At 31.4% G+C, this 18849-nt stretch overlaps 1 protein-coding gene across 10 annotated transcripts in view; it reads right to left on the bottom strand.

The window, feature by feature from the left end:
- Nucleotides 1-3442: 3442 nt before the first annotated feature.
- The window catches only part of LOC145241418 (vacuole membrane protein 1-like), a 258682-nt gene continuing 243275 nt past the window's right edge, over nt 3443-18849 (bottom strand). For all 10 annotated transcript variants that reach the window (XM_080104569.1, XM_080104397.1, XM_080104818.1 and 7 more), the window contains 2 exons: nt 14625-14724; nt 3443-10332 (listed from right to left, as the gene is read on the bottom strand). In XM_080104569.1, the coding sequence (XP_079960695.1) occupies nt 10195-10332; nt 14625-14724 (238 nt within the window). In that variant the 3' untranslated portion in view covers nt 3443-10194. The remainder of the gene's footprint in view (nt 10333-14624; nt 14725-18849) is intronic.

The following is an 18849-nucleotide window of genomic DNA, read 5'->3' as shown; positions in this document are numbered from 1 at the left end:
TGTGTGAGGTTTTCATACAGCAACTGCAGCACAGACTTTCTTCAACTGTACAAAGGGTTTTGTACAAAATAGCCTTAGAGAGTTGTGGTTAAGCAACTCTTTCCAATAATTGTTTGCCAATCTTACCTTCCTATATGATAAATAAACTAATTAAATGGGTAAATGCCAAATTATATATATATTTCTGAATTTATATCGAAAAATAAAAAACTTTAAAAAGTATCTATCCCTTATAATATTGTTGAAATTATTAGGTCACTTAAATGTATCTTGTTTGGCAACTGGTTTAATAAGATTAAAATTACAACAATCACCACAAGCTTTAAACTAATATAAGGCTCATTTTATGGTAGTAATAGTAAAATAACAGAATATTTTTCTAACATTTTCAAGGTGTCAGATTTTTAAAATAGAAAAAAAAAATATTTTTGTATTTTATTTAAGGATAATTTTCATGTTTGTTTACACTAGGCTTCTACGTCACATGGTAATTCTTGCTAGCTTATTTAGGTTCGGATTTCTCCCTTAATTGTGATATACATGATATAAATCGTATATGATTAAAGTTAGATTTTTTATCATCAATATTTTAAAATATTGATGATAAAAGACGTAAGTTAAAATTACTTATGATTTATCGACTGAATTCTAGCGCCCTTTCTTTAATAATTAAATACATAAAATTGTAGTGCATTTCTACAATCAACAAAAAACAAACATGAAAATTATCCTTAAATAAAACACAAAAATATCATTTTTTTTTTATTGTAAAAATCTGACACCTTGAAAATATTAGTAAAATATTATTTTATTTTACTAACTATTACTACCATAAAATGAGCCTTATTAAATTATTAATTAAAAAAAAAATGGCAACATATATGCATTAATTTTTTCTTTGTGGCATTCATTTTAAAGTATTTTTTCCAGAAAGATCTCTAAATACCCTATAGGTAAGGGTTTTTTTTGTTTTGTTAGCTCTTATGACTTTGAAAGAACTGTTTCCCCACCTTTGGTCCTTTTTCAAAAAATATTTTTCTTATAGATTTATATGGATCTTTGATAAGTTGTTTGGTCAATCTATATCATTCTAGAAAACATGTATAAGACGTACCATGCAACCAATACAATATGAATTTTATATAAATATACTTGTGATATTGGAATTGTTTTAAGGAGGCTACTCTGTGTAAACAAATGGAGATCTCTCTCTCTCTCTCTCTCTCTCTCTCTCTCTCTCTCTGAAAGTGTCAGACAAAATTAAGTTGTTAGAAGCATAGTCTGTTTAGATGGTAGTGTTTGATCTAAGTTTGAGGCACTTGCTTACCAAGTCACATTGAATAGCTGTGATACAGCAAAATTGTGGATGATTTATCTATAATGAGAGAGAAAGGAGGTGACTACGACTGCCACATAGAAAATAAAATGATGAAAAATTAAAAAATTACTTGACAGTTTGGAATCGTCAGAACTGCAAAATCATTCATCTCTTCTCTAGAAACACTTATTGAATGAATCAAAATGATTGGTGCTTATTTAGAACTAGCCTGGGTGCCCGGCGTTGCCCAGGTGTTTGGAAGTGCATGTTGAGCAAAAAAAAAAAAAGTGGTGGTAGGCAGGCAGACTCGAACCCGTACCGCGAAGGAGGAAAAGAATGTGAAAAGAAAAAGTGACGTCTCTGCTGTTGCGCCCATCTCCTAACCTAAAGTGACGAATGGTTAAATTAAATCATTTGAAAAAAGGGAATGACTTTCAAAAATATCGGCGAAAAAAGAAAGCGACCTCATCCTGTAGAAAATTGCCCAATTGAGAGTGAAGGAATTAATGTTTTTAGTCAATTTTTCAATATTTGTTATCCAAAGGATCGAGCTTCAAAACAATACTGATCTCGTAAAAATCGGTCGCCTCTCTTGAAAGTTTTAGGCAGACATGCAACCATACATACATTTAAACAGACAGATTACACTTAATTAAAAAACGAAAATACACAAAAATCTTTGATGACTTGTCATAGAACAATGTCATATTCCAAAAATCAAATGAATTTAGTTTTTTTTATAAAGAAAAAAATTTTTTTTAAGATTTTCTATTTTAACAGTAAATTGCAGCAATTACTGTTAAAATTATTAAAAATCTTAAAAAAAATTTTTTAAGATTTTGATTTTAACAGTAAATTGCAGCAATTACAAGGCTGATTTTTAAATCTAATCGAATCGACCGCTCTTGAAGTTTAACACATTCTGAAAAAAGATGGCCATTCTCGGCTCTTCCTTGATATTCATCATAAATTTAATTTTCTTAGTTTAAACAAAAACCTACTTGATTTATGCAAGTTTTGGAATATGATATCTTCATTCCATAACAGGTACGTACAGTATAAAGATTTGTCTGTATATTTTGTATTCTTTTTTTTTTTTTTAAGTCAAATTCTAAATAAGAACCAAATGCTTTAGTTTTATTCTTGAACTAAATTTAAAGAAATTAGTTAATCGTATGAAAGAATACTTTTGGTGAAATCTGATTATGCAACAAAATACAAACGCATTTCAGGTTTTGTTTTTGCTCTACTCTCCCCAAAAAATTAAATGCAATGTTTTAGAAATGAACAATGAAAGGCAAATTAAACACATCAACAATTCAGGAAAGATATAGATTTCAAAAATGACATTTTCGACGTAAAAATTTACATTATATGCGACTAAGAAAATATAACTGGTTTAGTTGGGCCCCTTCTTCTATTATATAAAGGGCAAACCTCTGTGTGTGTGTGTTTGTTCATATATCTGCTAAAAAATTTTGTCATCCACATCATACAGGCATGAACATGGTACGATTAGAAAAAGCAATCTCTTGGACACATAATATCGAAAAATTGGAAAAAAAAAAAAAAGTTGTCAATTATTTAATGTAAAAATGTTTTGTTCTCTTTGAATGGGGGGAGGATCAGATAAAAATCTTGCTTTGACGCTGTTTGCAATTTGTGCATGCACGAACAGTTGTTTTGTTTTAAAAAGTTAAATCAGCAATGTCACTGTGTCATCATAGTTTGGTGGATCACATGCTCACTTAGTCTTATCTTTTGCAAGTTTGCGTTTAGCAGGTGTCTTTTTTCTTTTTTTTTTAATCTATATATATAAAATGTAATTCTTGGTTCGTTATAAGCGAATAAAACCATATTTCTACGTTACCAATTTATTTGAAATTTTCAGACAACCCATCTTTAGAGTCGAGGGATGTTTTTATGTTATTAAAATAAATTTACCTCGCGAATTATTAAAATATTAAATAAAATAAATATATTTTCGTAACGTTAGTGCGAACCTGTTTTGTTGATAAAACTGAACTTCCGGTTCGATTCATTTCACAACCACGAATTGACGAAATGAAGTAGATTTCATTTTCTGTTTACTCGATAAGTAAAAAAAAACAAAAAAAAACATAATTCATTTGTTTATCTTCCAAATTTTTTAATTTAAACATTTTTTCTTTATTATATAAGGCAAAAAAAAAAGTTTGTCGCTTGCTTTTTGAGTTTTTCTTTGTTTTTTTTTTGTTTTTCGATATAAGAGGTGTTGGTAAAAGTACAGTTTTTTTTTACAGATTGGTAACTTGCTTAAATAATATTTGGTGCTAATGCAAAGAGTGGTCCGCACTATTTTTTAAATCGTATTTCCAGGTTTAATTAAAGTTTTATTATATGTTTTTTTATTCAATTGTAAGGTTAAAATACAGATTAGGTACAAAACACCTTCCTCTCCCCATGTTAAGAATGGCTTTTTAAATAATAACGTTATTATTTCAACACGGATCACTCTCTGCATGAGTACTGTACTTTCACCTAACAATTTAATAAACAAAACATGGTACTTATACAGAGAAAGTACCATAACAATATAATAGAATAATAACGTTATTTAGAAAGCCATTCTTAACATGGGGAGGACGTTTTGTTACTATTCTATACTTTCACCTAACAATTTAATAAACAAAAGATGGTACTTATGCAGAGAAGGTACCGTGCTGAAATAACGCTATTAAGAAAGCCATTCTTAACATGGGAAAGGGAGAGTGTTCTGTAACTATTTTATATTTTCACCTAACAATTTAATAAACAAAAGATAGTACTTATGCAGAGAAGGTACCATGCTGAAATAATACCGTTATTTAGAAAGCTATTCTTAACATGGGGAGGGAGTTTCGCATCTATTCTATACTTTCACCTAACAATTTAATAAACAAAAATAGATAGTACGTATGCATAGAAAATACCGTGCTAAAATAATGTTATTTAGAAAGACATTCTTAACATGGGGATGGTACTTTGTAACAATTCTGTCTTTTCACCTAACAATTTAAAAACAAAACATGGTACTTATGCAGAGAAGCTACCCTGCTGAAATAATGACATTATTATTTAGAAAGCCATTCTTAACATGGGGATAGGGGTGTTTTGTAACTATTCTGGACTTTCACCTAACAATTTAATAAACAAAAGTTAAACTTAAGCAGACAAGGAACAGTACTGAAGCATTAACATTATTTAGAAAGCCATTCTTAACATGGGGAGGGAGGATATTTTCTAACTATTCTGTACTTTCGGTGCTAATGCAGAGAGTGATCTGCGCTATTTTTTAAATCGTATTTCCACGTTTAATTAAAGTTTTATGATATGTTTTTTATTCAATTGTAAGGTTGAAGTACAGAATAGGTACAAAACCCCCTCCCCATGTTAAGAATGGCTTTTTAAATAATAACGTTATTATTTCAGCACGGATCACTCTCTGCATGAATACCGATTAACGTTTTGTTCTTTGCTTTTTTTACCATATTTTTTGGGTTTTTTTCAAGAAAACCTTTTTTAACAAAGATTGAAAGTGCACGTTTTTTTGTTTTTGTTTTTTTTTACAGAAGTTGTTTTTACATAAGAAAATATGAATGCTTTTTCTTTATTAAAGAAATTGGGTACTCGTGCACTTATTGATCCGTGCTGAAATAATAACGTTATTATTTAAAAAGCCATTCTTAACATGGGGAGAAGAGGGTGTTTTGTAACTATGCTGGACTTTCACCTAACAATTTAATAAACAAAAATTAAACTTAAGCAGACAAGGAACAGTACTGAAGCATTAACATTATTTAGAAAGCCATTCTTAACATGGGGAGGGAGGATATTTTCTAACTATTCTGTACTTTCGGTGCTAATGCAGAGAGTGATCTGCGCTATTTTTTAAATCGTATTTCCACGTTTAATTAAAGTTTTATGATATGTTTTTTATTCAATTGTAAGGTTGAAGTACAGAATAGGTACAAAACCCCCTCCCCATGTTAAGAATGGCTTTTTAAATAATAACGTTATTATTTCAGCAAGGATCACTCTCTGCATGAATACCGATTAACGTTTTGTTCTTTGCTTTTTTTACCATATTTTTTGGGTTTTTTTCAAGAAAACCTTTTTTAACAAAGATTGAAAGTGCACGTTTTTTTGTTTTTGTTTTTTTTTACAGAAGTTGTTTTTACATAAGAAAATATGAATGCTTTTTCTTTATTAAAGAAATTGGGTACTCGTGCACTTAATGATCTGTGCTGAAATAATAACGTTATTATTTAAAAAGCCATTCTTAACATGGGGAGAAGAGGGTGTTTTGTAACTATTCTGGACTTTCACCTAACAATTTAATAAACAAAAATTAAACTTAAGCAGACAAGGAACAGTACTGAAGCATTAACATTATTTAGAAAGCCATTCTTAACATGGGGAGGGAGGATGTTTTCTAACTAATCTGTACTTTCGGTGCTAATGCAGAGAGTGATCTGCACTATTTTTTAAATCGTATTTCCACGTTTAATTAAAGTTTTAAGATATGTTTTTTATTCAATTGTAAGGTTGAAGAACAGAATAGGTACAAAACCCCCTCCCCATGTTAAGAATGGCTTTTTAAATAATAACGTTATTATTTCAGCACGGATCACTTTCTGCATGAATACCGATTAACGTTTTGTTCTTTGCTTTTTTTACCATATTTTTTTTTTTTTTTTTTTTTCAAGAAAACCTTTTTTAACAAAGATTGAAAGTGCACGTTTTTTCTTTTTTTTTTTTTGACAGAAGTTGTTTTTATATAAGAAAATATGAATGCTTTTAAAGAAATTGAGTACTCGTGCACTTATTGATCTGTGTTGAAATAATGTTATTATTTAAAAAGCCATTCTTAACATGGGGAGAAGAGGGTGTTTTGTACCTATTCTGTACTTTAAACTTACAATTGAATGAAAAAAACGGTAAATTTTTAGATTAGGTCCACCTCCACAATTTTCTTTTAAATGACGACTTTTGTAGGTTTTCGACTATGCTGAATACGGAAATCGCATTGAAATTTTGCAGAAATAAGTAGTTATCGAGATATTAAAAATTTGTATAATGCATTGTAATCTCTGGCAGCTATCTTTTTTACACGCTTGCGCGTGTCATAAACAAATCCACGCACGTAACAAAGGTGGCCGCCAAAGAATACAATGCGTAAAACAATTATCTATATCTCGATAACTACTTATTTCTGCAAAATTTCAATGCGATTTCTGTATTCAGCATAGTCGGAAACCTTTAGAAGTCGTCATTTAAAAGAAAATTGTGGAGTTGGACCTAATCTAAAAAAAATACCATTACATGAAATTAAGCCACAGCAACGCATGACAGGGTACAGCTAGTACACAATAAGTTTTTTCTATCCTATTTTAACATAAGTATAAAAACGTTTATTTTTAACTTTTTTAAACTGCTCAACAATCACATTCTTTTTGTGTTTTCATCCATTTTACATGGTAATGCAGTATTTTCGTGTCTTAACTGTATCTTTTGTTTTTCAAATTAAGATGCACTTACCAACCCCACCCCTCCATTTCTTCTATCACGAACAGAAAAACTCAATATGTCTGTTTTTTGTCTATCTCCATTTATAGCTTACAAATTTTGCATTCTATCTGATGGCATCAAATTCACAATCATTTTTTTTTTTTTTTTTAAATGAATTGAAATATCATATTTAAGCGAATTTTACAACTAGACAATGCCATCCCCACACCCCCTGCAACAATTTTTTTTTTACAACTGGACAATGTCAGGTGCCCTCCCCCCACTAGTTCTCCTATAAATAAAAAAATCTACAGGTACAGAAATTAATGTTAATGGGGAGGGATAAAAGAACTGACTGCACATTGTGACAATTAAAAAAGGTTAAAAGGTAAGCGATAGTATTTGTCACTATTTTTATGATAAAGTGTTATTTATATGCGACTGCTTTCCTCGGCATGATTGCACAATTTTCTCATGGTGATGTGCAGCACAATACACAAAACTGAATTCTACAGAGGTAGCAAGTTTAATTTCTGCCAATGCAATATGCAGAACATGGAATGAGAGTATTCAACTCCAAAATGTAGCAAAATTGGTAGCAATTAAGTTGTAAATATTGAAACAGGTTCTTATTAATGTAACATCTTTATGAATCTTTATTTTTTATTATGATTCTAAAACAAAATAGGATGAAAAAAGGGGTTAAATGTAATTCACAGACATGCAAAGGATTTGTAAAAAAAATAAAATAAAAAATTGGAGTTCTAGTTCAGAATTGCCATTATATTAAAAAACAAAAATTAACAATCATCTGCGTAATGTATATACTCGTGACAGAACAAAAATATTGCATTCCAAAATCACATAAATTAATCAAATAATTTTATTTTTATAAAGAAAATCATTTTGAAGTGATTAATAGGAATTAGTACACATTACACTCTTGCAAGTATGAATTATTTTTTAGTTATTTCCCTTGTTTCATCAGATTTTTTTCAAGATGGCGACACGCAACAGTCACTCCCTTCACTCATAAAAGTTTATTTCGTTAGTTAAAAATAAAATTACATTATCAATTTACATAATTTTTGGAATATAATATTTTTATTCCATCACAGGTTAGTACATCGTACAGATTTTTCTTTATTTTTGACTTTTAATTTATGGAGGATTCCAGACAAGAACTAAACTTTTAATTATAAAAAAAAAAATCAGAGAAAGTTTGAGATTATCAGATGAATTGTATTTTTTGTTGTTGAAAATTGTGTTGCAGAGAATACATACAAATGAAAGTATTTTGATCGGTCCAATAAATTTATGTAGAACAAAAATATGTCCAAAATTTTCATAGAAGAATGTCCTCGACTCCAGCCAAGTTTATTCTGGAGTAAATAATCAAAAATTTGTGAAACCAAACACCCCAACCTTCCATAAGGACAGGGTTTTTTTTTTTTGGTTTTTTTAAATACAATTAAAAAAAATTGTCCTCAATGGTCAAATTTTGTTGATTTTTTTTTTTTTTTTTTTTTTTCCCCTCTTTTTTACTTTTTCCTTTCTTTTAAGTCTTGATATTATATATTTCATATTTTTCTAGAATTTCTTGTTACGGTCATTTTTTATTGTTGTTTTCATAGAAAATAACATTAGATTCCCCATTTATTTAATTTTTTTACTAATTATTTATAAATCCTTTATATTATTAATTAAGCACCACATTTTTCATATCATAAAAGAAAGTTGAAGAAACTACTTATTCAATTTTTAGACAACGGCAGGATAAAAGGCATTGGGGACGGTCAGTTTTGCATATAAACCTAACATACAAATGGTTCCTTGAATTAAACTAAACTTGTCTAATAGTTTGTCTTTTCAGAATTTGAACTTTGCTCATCTTATACTAAATTTATATACCAAACTGAAATCCCCTCTAAAAATTGAACAGTAATTTTGTTTTTAATGATTGATACAGCAATACATAGAACTTAAAAATGGTAAATACCAATTTTAGACTAGAAATCCAAGAACTATCGACTCTAGGTTATTTTATGTTAATCTTACATTGAAAAACTGAACTAAATCGTACCAATCGATTTTTAAAAGTTATGAAATTTTGGTACTTAATTGATAATCTAAAATATTATTAAATAAGGCGAGGGGGGGGGATCGTATATCTTCACTAAAATAACTTTCAAATAACAAAACAAGGATTCAGTTTAAGACAAACCAAAATGTTAAAAACTGTTTTCCAGAAGATATTCAACTCGCTGACAGTCTTTTTCCATCATAATGGTTAGGAATTCAGAACTTTAACTGAAAACCATTATTATATTTGACCACAAATAAAAAAAAAAAGTTATCATAGTTTGCATTATTTGATAAATTTTTCTTATTTAAGTTAAAAAATTTGTCAATGGTTATTTAAAATATTAATATGTATTAAAAAAAAAAAAAATTGTTCATGTAAATTGAAGAGAATTTCTTTCATTTTTGGTTAGAAAAGAAAAAAGTTATTAGAGAGAAAAAAGGAAAAAAATGGAAAAAGGAAAATGGAAAACAGAAAACGATGCAGTTATTGGCTAAGAGCAACCAACCCATTTAGAATTGTGTTCAAAGGATTCAAAAATTCATTTTAAAGTCCAGTTAAGCATCAAAAAATGCATCTTTTCTGAAAACTTAGTTTTTTGCAATCATTCCAGACAAACAAGGGAAAAAATAAAAAATTTCAGTGCTTGTGTAGATTCACCTTTTAAACAAACATATTTCAGGTGAAAATGTTTACATACTTACATGTCATGTTGACATTAGTATACATTCCAAAATTTATAAAAAGGATCCAATAGAAGATGTGCTAGATGTATTTTTAATAAAAAAAAAATCATCCAAAAATGGTGGGCCCTTAATTCAATTTAAATCAAAGAATATCTCCCTTGTTCGCTATACTGAATTGGTCACAACTCTTCCACAATAAAACTTGATAAATTCTATTTTTACTTGTAATTATTTTTCTACTGGATTATTTTTCATAATTTTTTAATTTATACTAATTTTGACATGACACTTAAGTACATAATGTGTTCACCTGAAATATGTTCATTTTAAAAAAAATACCAATCTACAAACACCAAAAATTTAAATTAAAAAAAAAAAAAAATAGATATTGGAACTGTCTCAATGAATTTCAATAGAAATAATTCTTAAAATTTGAAGATCTCTGGTCTTTCTTACATTGATACCCACCTACCCACACACCCACTTTCAATTTCTACATTCATTCCTAATCTTATGCTTCTTCCAGCACATTCTTGTATTCTTGTTTTGTTTTCATCCAAGGCAAGTACATTCCAGCCCTAATCTTCAAATCTGTGTTTCGATTTACTCATCCGTTTGTGGTAGTTCTGTGCCATCGAGTTTATAATCGACAGCATAAAATAAACGACCATCAGTAGAACTAATTTTTCAAAAATGAATGACAATGGATTCGTGCTCTGAAATAGACAAAAGAAAAAGTTGTTTTTTTTTAAAAAATGAAAAGTTTTTTCATCATAGAAAATTTCAATTACCTTATGCATCAGTAAAATTAAACAATAAATACAAGGGGCATTTAAAAAATAATGCCTCTTATCTTTTATTCTGCCCAAATCGATAAAAAGGGATTGTAAATTGCATTTTGATGACTGAACTTATGCATTCATAACTTGAAAGATTGTTTGTTTTAATAGTACCACTCCTGTCTTCATAGCTCTTCAACGTTTTGAGTTAAAAAATCAGAGGGCTTTATTGGAACATTCCTCGTAAATATTTATAATGCACATACGGCTTATACAAGTTCTAAGATTCCAATACATGGATTCAGTTAACATCCCAAAGATTCAAATCACTTGGAGATAGTCAGATAAGTGTTAGAATAGTACCACTCACACTAGGAATAATGAAGAGGGAAATACTTCTGTATTATTAGCAGTTAAGGTTGTAGATGACCTAATATAAATTGTTTTTTTTTTGGGGGGGGGGTATATCATATTATTAACCCTAAGGCTACACTAGCTGTTAATTTTTTAACACCTAGCTTTTACTATTACAAACAACTGCAACAATGGTGTCTTCAAGGACTATGGAATTCTTCTTTGCCCCTGCTGCATTAATCAATGAAGAAACCCATGCTTGGAACCTATGTTTGAATGTTTACATTGTTTTTTGATAAAAAAAAATTCTTTTTCAAAGACCGTAGACTTGATTTTATGTGATGTGAAAAAATTCACACCCATCGTAGGCAATGTGTGTAAAAATACCATCGTAGCCCAAGGGTTAATCTTGAATACATATAGTAGTTTTTTTTTTTTTTTCCATGCATTAAATGACTAAAAGCTTGCTTTGGATATAATAAATACTTTTTTGGAGTATAAATGAAAAGTAAAATTGTTAAATATTATTTTGTTTTTTTAGATATAAAATTTTTATTTAAAATATTTCAAGAAAATTCTAATTCTAAAATTACAAAAATAAAAAAAAATAATGACAAATTCGTAATCCACACAGCCAAAACTTTGGTTGAAAATAAGATTATGAAGTTTAATATCAACTTTTAATATAATAAAACAACTTATTTAGTCCTCACATTCTATAAGTGATATTGCTGATAAATGGCGGGGGGGGGGGGATTTAGCAACTAGTTAACTAATTTTTGACTTTGAAGTACTATTTTATTTTTTATTTTTTTGGTCAAATAGTGTTAAAAAAGCTTCAACCAGGACTTGTTCCCATATTTACACAAATGTTTAAGTGTTGCCTTAAGGAGAAGAGCTTTCCAACAACCTGGAAAACCTCATCAGTATGCCCTGTATTTAAGAATTAAGGTGATAAGTCATCTCTCTCTCAGTACAAACCAATAGTGACACGCAATATGGTTTCCATTCTGCTAGATCTACAGCAGATGTGCTAACAGTTATATCTCATAGGATTAGTGAATCTCAAGACAAAGGCTTCCTTTCTAGGGCAATTGCTCTTGACATATCAAAGGCCTTCAATAAGGTAAGGCATAAAGGCCTACTTCACAAGATTTCCAGCTATGGTATTGCTGGAAATGTTTTCTCAATCATTAAATCATTTCTCTCTGATAGGTTCAGAAGAGTAGTGATTGATGGGCAGAAATCAGAGGCCCACAGTATTAATGCTGGAGTCCCCCAGAGGTCCGTCCTGGGCCCAACTCTCTTCCTGATCTACATCAATGATCTCCCAAAACACATACTTAAATCATTTGTTGACATCTATGCTGGTGACACAACCATCTATGGCAACACATCAAAGGCCGTAAATGACAAAGTTCTCTCTGATTCTCTCTCCTCTTCTTCTGGTAGAGTGGGGAAAGAGGTGGCTGGTTACTTTTAATGCATCCAAAACCAAACTCCTATCTTTACATCATAAACGCTCTGATCCCCACCTGGTATCAATCAATGTAAATGGATGGCTCTCGTCTAGGGGAGGCCCTATGTTTTGATAAGCTTCTGGGATTGACCTTTACTCCTGACCTGAAATGGAACACGTACATCAAGTCAGTTGTCAAGGTCGCTGGAAAAATAGTGGGATCCTTCTACCGCTCCGCAAAATATCTCACTACTGATGCAATTTTCTATCTATATAAAAACCAAGTACATCCAAGGATGGAGTACTGCTGCCATATCTGGCCAGGAGCTGCTAAAAACAGTCTATTTTGCCTTGACAGAGTACAAAATAGACTTTGTGGCTTAGTGTGGGATGCCCATTTCTTTTCTCTGCAACCTCTCTCCCACAGAAGAGACGTTACGATCCTATCTTTATTTTATCGTTATTTCCATGGCAAGTGCTCATCGTAGCTCCAATCTCTGATCCCCCCCCTCACCAATCTCCCACGATAAACACCAGTCTAGCTGAAACCACTGTCAATAATTTTCCCCACTCTTTATCTGTGCCTAAATCAAAACGTAGATTCCAGGAACAAAGCTTCTTTCTTAGAACTGCATGCCTGTGGAACTCTCTATCGCTTGCCTGTTTCCCACCTGACTTCAACTTGGATGTCTTCAAGTCCAACATAAACAAATTCCTAATGAACCGCCCCCTTAAGTAATGACACTTTTTCAAATCTCCAATACTAACGATTACTACAACACTATCCCATTGATTACTGTACACGCAATAACCCTTATCTCCGAGTGGCTTCTGAGCCTTGATAAGTGGTGACCTCCATGTAAGAAAAAAAAAATTGTTTCATGTCTGAAGCGATTTCAGAAAAAAAAAAAAAAAAAAAAAAAAAAATGAACATTTATTCATATTGAAAATTAAACATCTAAACTTACATGCAAGGAGTAATACTCCTTAAAGCAAAGAAATGTTTAGATGAGGATTGATAATTTGGATTATTCTGACTGTTTTCATCTTGAATGTTATTCTTACGAGAGTCTATCATATATGAACAGCTTAACTGAAAAAAATAATAAAGGACTATGTAATCTATCACATCAGGAAAGTATTCAGGTGCAATTCCACTCTCCAAAAACATCTTGCTCAAGTCTACTACAGAAATCTATAAGTGTATGTGTTAGATTCCATGCAGTTGTGGAAAAAATTGCAAAGCGGAACATGCCACCAACTAAAATTAAAAACATTGAAATGCTGTAATACATGGAGATATTGAAAAGTTGGGTATGGCAAACCTCAAAAAAACAATCTATCCTTATGAGAGAAGGTAACAAATTTTAAAATATTTTATATGCAACACCTATAGTCATTGTTGACTTACTATTATTAGACCAGGCTCAGGAGAAATGGAGAAACATAGGTTATTTGAACATCCCATAACTATAAGCAACTGATTATAAAGAAATGATTACAACCCCTGAACAATTGCCCCCATTGTTTCTAAATCTAACAGCAAATTTCATTAACAAAGTTTCTTTCCTAGAATTGCCAACCTGTAGGACAGTACAATGGATTTTCTTTCTATCTGACTACAACATGATAATTTTCAAATTCCATGTAAACAAGTTCTTGTTGAGTTGCCCCCTTAAATATTAAAATTCTACCCAATTTGCACCACTACCTATGAATATACTGTTGTCTTACTGACCCTAACCTTATATTTATTATCCCTTACCTTTGAGTGGCCTTCAAGCCTTGATAAATGGTGACTCCATTGTGAAAAAAGATTACTATCAAACTGGCAAGTGCACAGAAGTGAAGGAGAAAAATTATAGGTTATTTCAGTTTTCTATTCCTTTAAAATCAATTTTCATCAAGAAATGCTTGTAAGGAATGCTTAAATTATTAGACATGACTAGCGTTTCATTCTAAAATTCAAAGATTGATAGAATTGACATTTTTATGGTTTTGTTGTATTTTTTTCATGTTTAATCAATCAATTTAAAATTGTAAAAAAATGTTTTGTCATATATATATATATATATATATATATATATATATGAATTTTTGAGGTGAGGGTTGATAACACTATAATTTATAAAAAAAATTTTAGTCCTGTGGATGTTGGGACATAGTAAATGCAATAAAAGTTCAATTTTTAACAAATATCCATTGTTATTTAAAACCTTGTGCAAAATCTAAGCTTAGAAAATAAATAAAATTTTGTTTTGGTTGGACCACTAAAATGAGAAAAGTAGTCCGACTGAGAAAAATACTAAAAACTTTTAACTGAATATTTTTATTGGATTCCCCATTATTGTAATCTTATATCTGACTAAAAAGCATGTAATTATAAACTTTAAACAAATGTAATAAACCTACTTACCTCACTGATTTTAGGATCTGGATTATGAAGTTTATTTTTTTGTTGCTCCAACCATTTTAGTAGTGGAGCTTGTGCATATGAACCAATGAAAGGGACAAACCTACAAAAGAGAAAATGAGGGATTTTTAACGGAGAACATAAAATATTTACTTTGTAGAGGAAAACAAAGATATGAAAAAATTTTTTAGCTGACAAGAAAATTATGCAAAGTGGAAAACCCTATCACTGAAAATTTTTAGATGGATGCATTTGCAAATTAAACTAGTTTCCGTTCACCATACTCACGTCTGAAATAACATTTTTATTACAAATATGTAGATTGATCATAAGCCTGTTTTCTTGTTTAATCATAATACAAATAAATATTTTTATTTCCCAGAATACAACATTTGCAGCTATTGAGTGAAAATACAACCAGCTGTATCTACCTTTTGTCTGGTATGTAATAAAGTCATCTAATAATTTTTTTATTTGTTTGCACATTTTAAAACTTACACGGAAAAAGAAATAAAATTTTATTTGTAAAACAAACTTATCTTTAATTTAAAGTTGGAATTATCTCTTTAGCCAATTTTTTTTTTTTTTTAAATTTGTTACTTTTTTTTTTTTTTATCTCTGCTCTAACTCTGATCTTTTCCGCATATCTCCATACTCCAAAATGAAAAATCTCAAGAAACAATACAAGACTACACTCAGAATTCCAACTCCTAACATAGACCTCTACTACCAGATCTCCTTCAACATCAGAGGTCTACATTCCAACTTTTACAGAAAACTAAACCTAACCTCTTGTTCCTGTGCGAAACTGGCATTGGCCTGATTGTTTCACTTGAGTTTGTGATTAAAGGATACTCAAACGACATCAAAATCTGACCCTCAAAATTGTCATGGGCATGGAACATGTACCTACATTAGAGATGGCTTTCCATGTGGCAGGGAAATCTCCAGAGAAGATCCTAAATTGCCCTATATGTGCTTCAGAATAGCACTGGCTCACAGCACTGCGTTCATATTTTCCCTATATAGTTCCCATAACAGTTCAGTTACAATCATTGGGAGTATCTCTGAGAAAACTGACCACATTCTGTCTGCTCATCCCTTAGCTAACATTCACATCTGTGGAGACTTCAATATTCACAATGTCAAACAAGATGGATGATGAGAGGAGGTACTGTCATGATTTCGCCATTGCTTATGACCCAACACAAATTGTTCACAAACCCACCCATGTGCCCAACACTGACAAACAGTATGTAAGTACTTTGCCCGCCCCCTTTGTTTTTATAACTTGTCCAGAATTGAGCTCATCCTCTGTTCTGTCTCCACTAGAATCTTCCAATCACTCAGTTGTCTCGGTTAAGATAAAAACAAAATGAAATAAGTTCTCAGATGCACCTCTTCATTGTACTGTATATCAATACTCTATGGCTGATTGGGACAACTTCCAAACATTTATATCCGATATATCTCTGCGTTCGAGGTTTAAAAAGAATGTGTTCTCTATAGTATCAGACCTGATGGAATGGGTGACAATCAGTATAGATCGCTACATATCCACCAAGAAATTCCAGCAAAAACCTAACAGCCAACCATGATTCACTCCAGAATGTTCAGCTGCCATTGCACACAAAAATCAAAACTAAAGTCACCTTCAGGACTGTTAACTAACACTGTAAAAAAGTAATAAAGAATGCAAAAGATTTGTATGCTCAGTACGTTAAGTTTAAAGTAACAGAGCAGTGGCATGGCTCCTACCAGTTTTGGTAAATAACAAATAGGGTCCTGAACAGAGCTGTGTACTTTATCCTAACCATCATCAATGAACCCGAGGTAATTTCGTCAGCATCTGACAAAGCAAAACTCTTTGCCAAAAACTTTGCAGCAAATTCTACCCTTTGCGACCATGGCTGCCTACTCCCTGTATTTCCTCCTGTGATTGAAAGCACACTATGCGACATACAAATATCTGTGCATGATGTTGCCAAGCTTATCAAAGACATTGATTCCAGTAAAGCAACTTGCCTTGACAGCATTCCAATCATAGTATTCAAAAAACTCACCAATTCATGCTTGCTCCTCAGACAGTGACTATTTAATACTGTTCATAGCATACGGGTGTATGTGCCGTCTAGTTTTCTTTTCAATCTTTTGGTGAGTGTCCAGACTGTAGCACCATCAACAAGGACAGACTCTACCACTGCCATGAAGAACTACCTTTTCAGTTTGTCAGTTAGCTTTGAAGTCCATACTGAACATAGCCCATCCAATGCCACCCATGCTTTTGAGATGCAAATTTTGATATTTCTCTCTGTGGAACCTATGTTGCTACCCAGATACGTAAACTCAGTGACTTCAGTGTTGTTCCAACCAGAGCCTTGATCTCTTTTTCCACATTGAAAGTCATAAACTTTGTCTCATCCACATTAATGTGGAGGGTAATATCATTTGCAGACTTTTCTAGTATACGTAACAGTGTTTGCGCATCAGCAGTTTATTCGCAAACAAAGCAATATCGTCTGCATAATCTGCATCAGTTATGTGTGCTGATTGATGAAGTATGTTTCTGGATTCATTTAGGGTGAAGCCTAGCGTATTGTATATATCAACAGAGGTGCGAAGTACAAAGTCAGACAATGAAAAGAAATGAGACGCGAGTATCTCCTTGTAGAACCCTGGTGTGAATGTCGAAAAATTTAGTGTCCCCATCTGGCGACCTGACTTTGCTCGAGTGTGCTCATATAGCATCATGATAGCATTAATGACTTCATTTGGAATGCCATATGCTTTTAATATGCTGGCTATTTTTCCTCTATGTACGGAGTCGAATGCTTTGGAGAAATCTATAAAGAGCATGACTGCCTCAATACTTTTGGCTTTGACTCCTTTGATTAGTCTCCCGACAGTAAGTATTTGACTAGTAGTAGAGCGATTCTTTCTAAATCTATTCTGGTTCTTCCTGAGCACTTCTTCGATTTTTGGTTGGATACGGTTGAAAAGCCTGGCATTATAGATTTTTGCTGCAATTGGAGTGAGTATTATTCCTCTGTAGTTGCTTGGTCTGTTTCCTGGCCAACGACAATATGGTAGCTTTCAAGTCTAATATAAACAAGTTCTTGTTGAGCCATCCCCTTAAAAAATCAAAATTCTACCCAATCTACACCATTAACAATTACAACACTACCACCTCACATTCATTAACCCTTACCCTTGAGTGGCCTTCAGATCTTGATAAGTGGTAATTTCCTTATAAAAAAGAAAAAATTCTGTTCATCATTAAGAATGAGAACTTCACCCATATTATAGTCGATCAACTCTCGCATCTTATGTGACTTGGATCAAAGGTTTCGTCATAAGTGAAAATTCAACTTCTGATTTTTAGAAAATGTAATTTAAGGATCTGATGTTCTTTTTGATAATAGTTACCATCATAGAAAATTTCATCCTGATAAATCTGATGCAATAGAAACATGACGTTTCTATTGCATAATTTTGGGAATAATTCATACAATATGGAGAAGAAAGGCTCAGATAAAACTGACTCTTTCTTAAATTGTTAGGCAGAGGAATGTAGGAAAATAACATAAATCAGTTCCAGAACTTTAGAACTGATTTATGTTCTTTTCCTTTCATGTTAAGGCAAAATTTGTGTGAGGATTTGAAACAGAATTAAAAGGAAGGCATGTAAAGAATTTTTTTAATAATTATTAACTCATATTAAGAACCACATCTCAAGAAAAGAAAATTTACAAGAATCGGCAAAATTGACCACTTTATATATATTTATATAGACACAGTAATGTTTTTGTAATTCTTTCAAGATTTCACAGAAAGTTGAAAAGTAAAAAGTAATTTTATAGCAACACTAGCAGAGAAAGCGTACGTTACCCAGGATTGAATGAGGATCTCTTTGAATATTTTTATTGTCATTGAAATCAGTAAAATTGCCCATCTTTCAATCAAATTGATCGATTGTCTACTCTAGCTGGAAACCCACCGCAGTGCACCAGAGAGAAACTTTACATGCTTCCCTGCAGTGACCTAGTTCACAATACATTAGTCTACATTGCACTGTAGAGAACTTACTGTTGGTTTTATAAAATTATTCTTATATAATGGCTTGATTTAATTGTCGTGATAAAACTTCTAAAATGCACTTAAGATGTTAAGCTTTGTAATGTTAAGTGTAATGTTTGTGATGTTAAGCTTTGTAAGGGTGTTAACTGTT

Source organism: Euprymna scolopes, chromosome 1, assembly GCF_053919585.1.
Source record: "Euprymna scolopes isolate OS-2025 chromosome 1, ASM5391958v1, whole genome shotgun sequence".
Classification (NCBI taxonomy): Eukaryota; Metazoa; Mollusca; class Cephalopoda; order Sepiida; family Sepiolidae; genus Euprymna; species Euprymna scolopes.
This window is presented reverse-complemented; position numbering and strand designations above follow the sequence as displayed.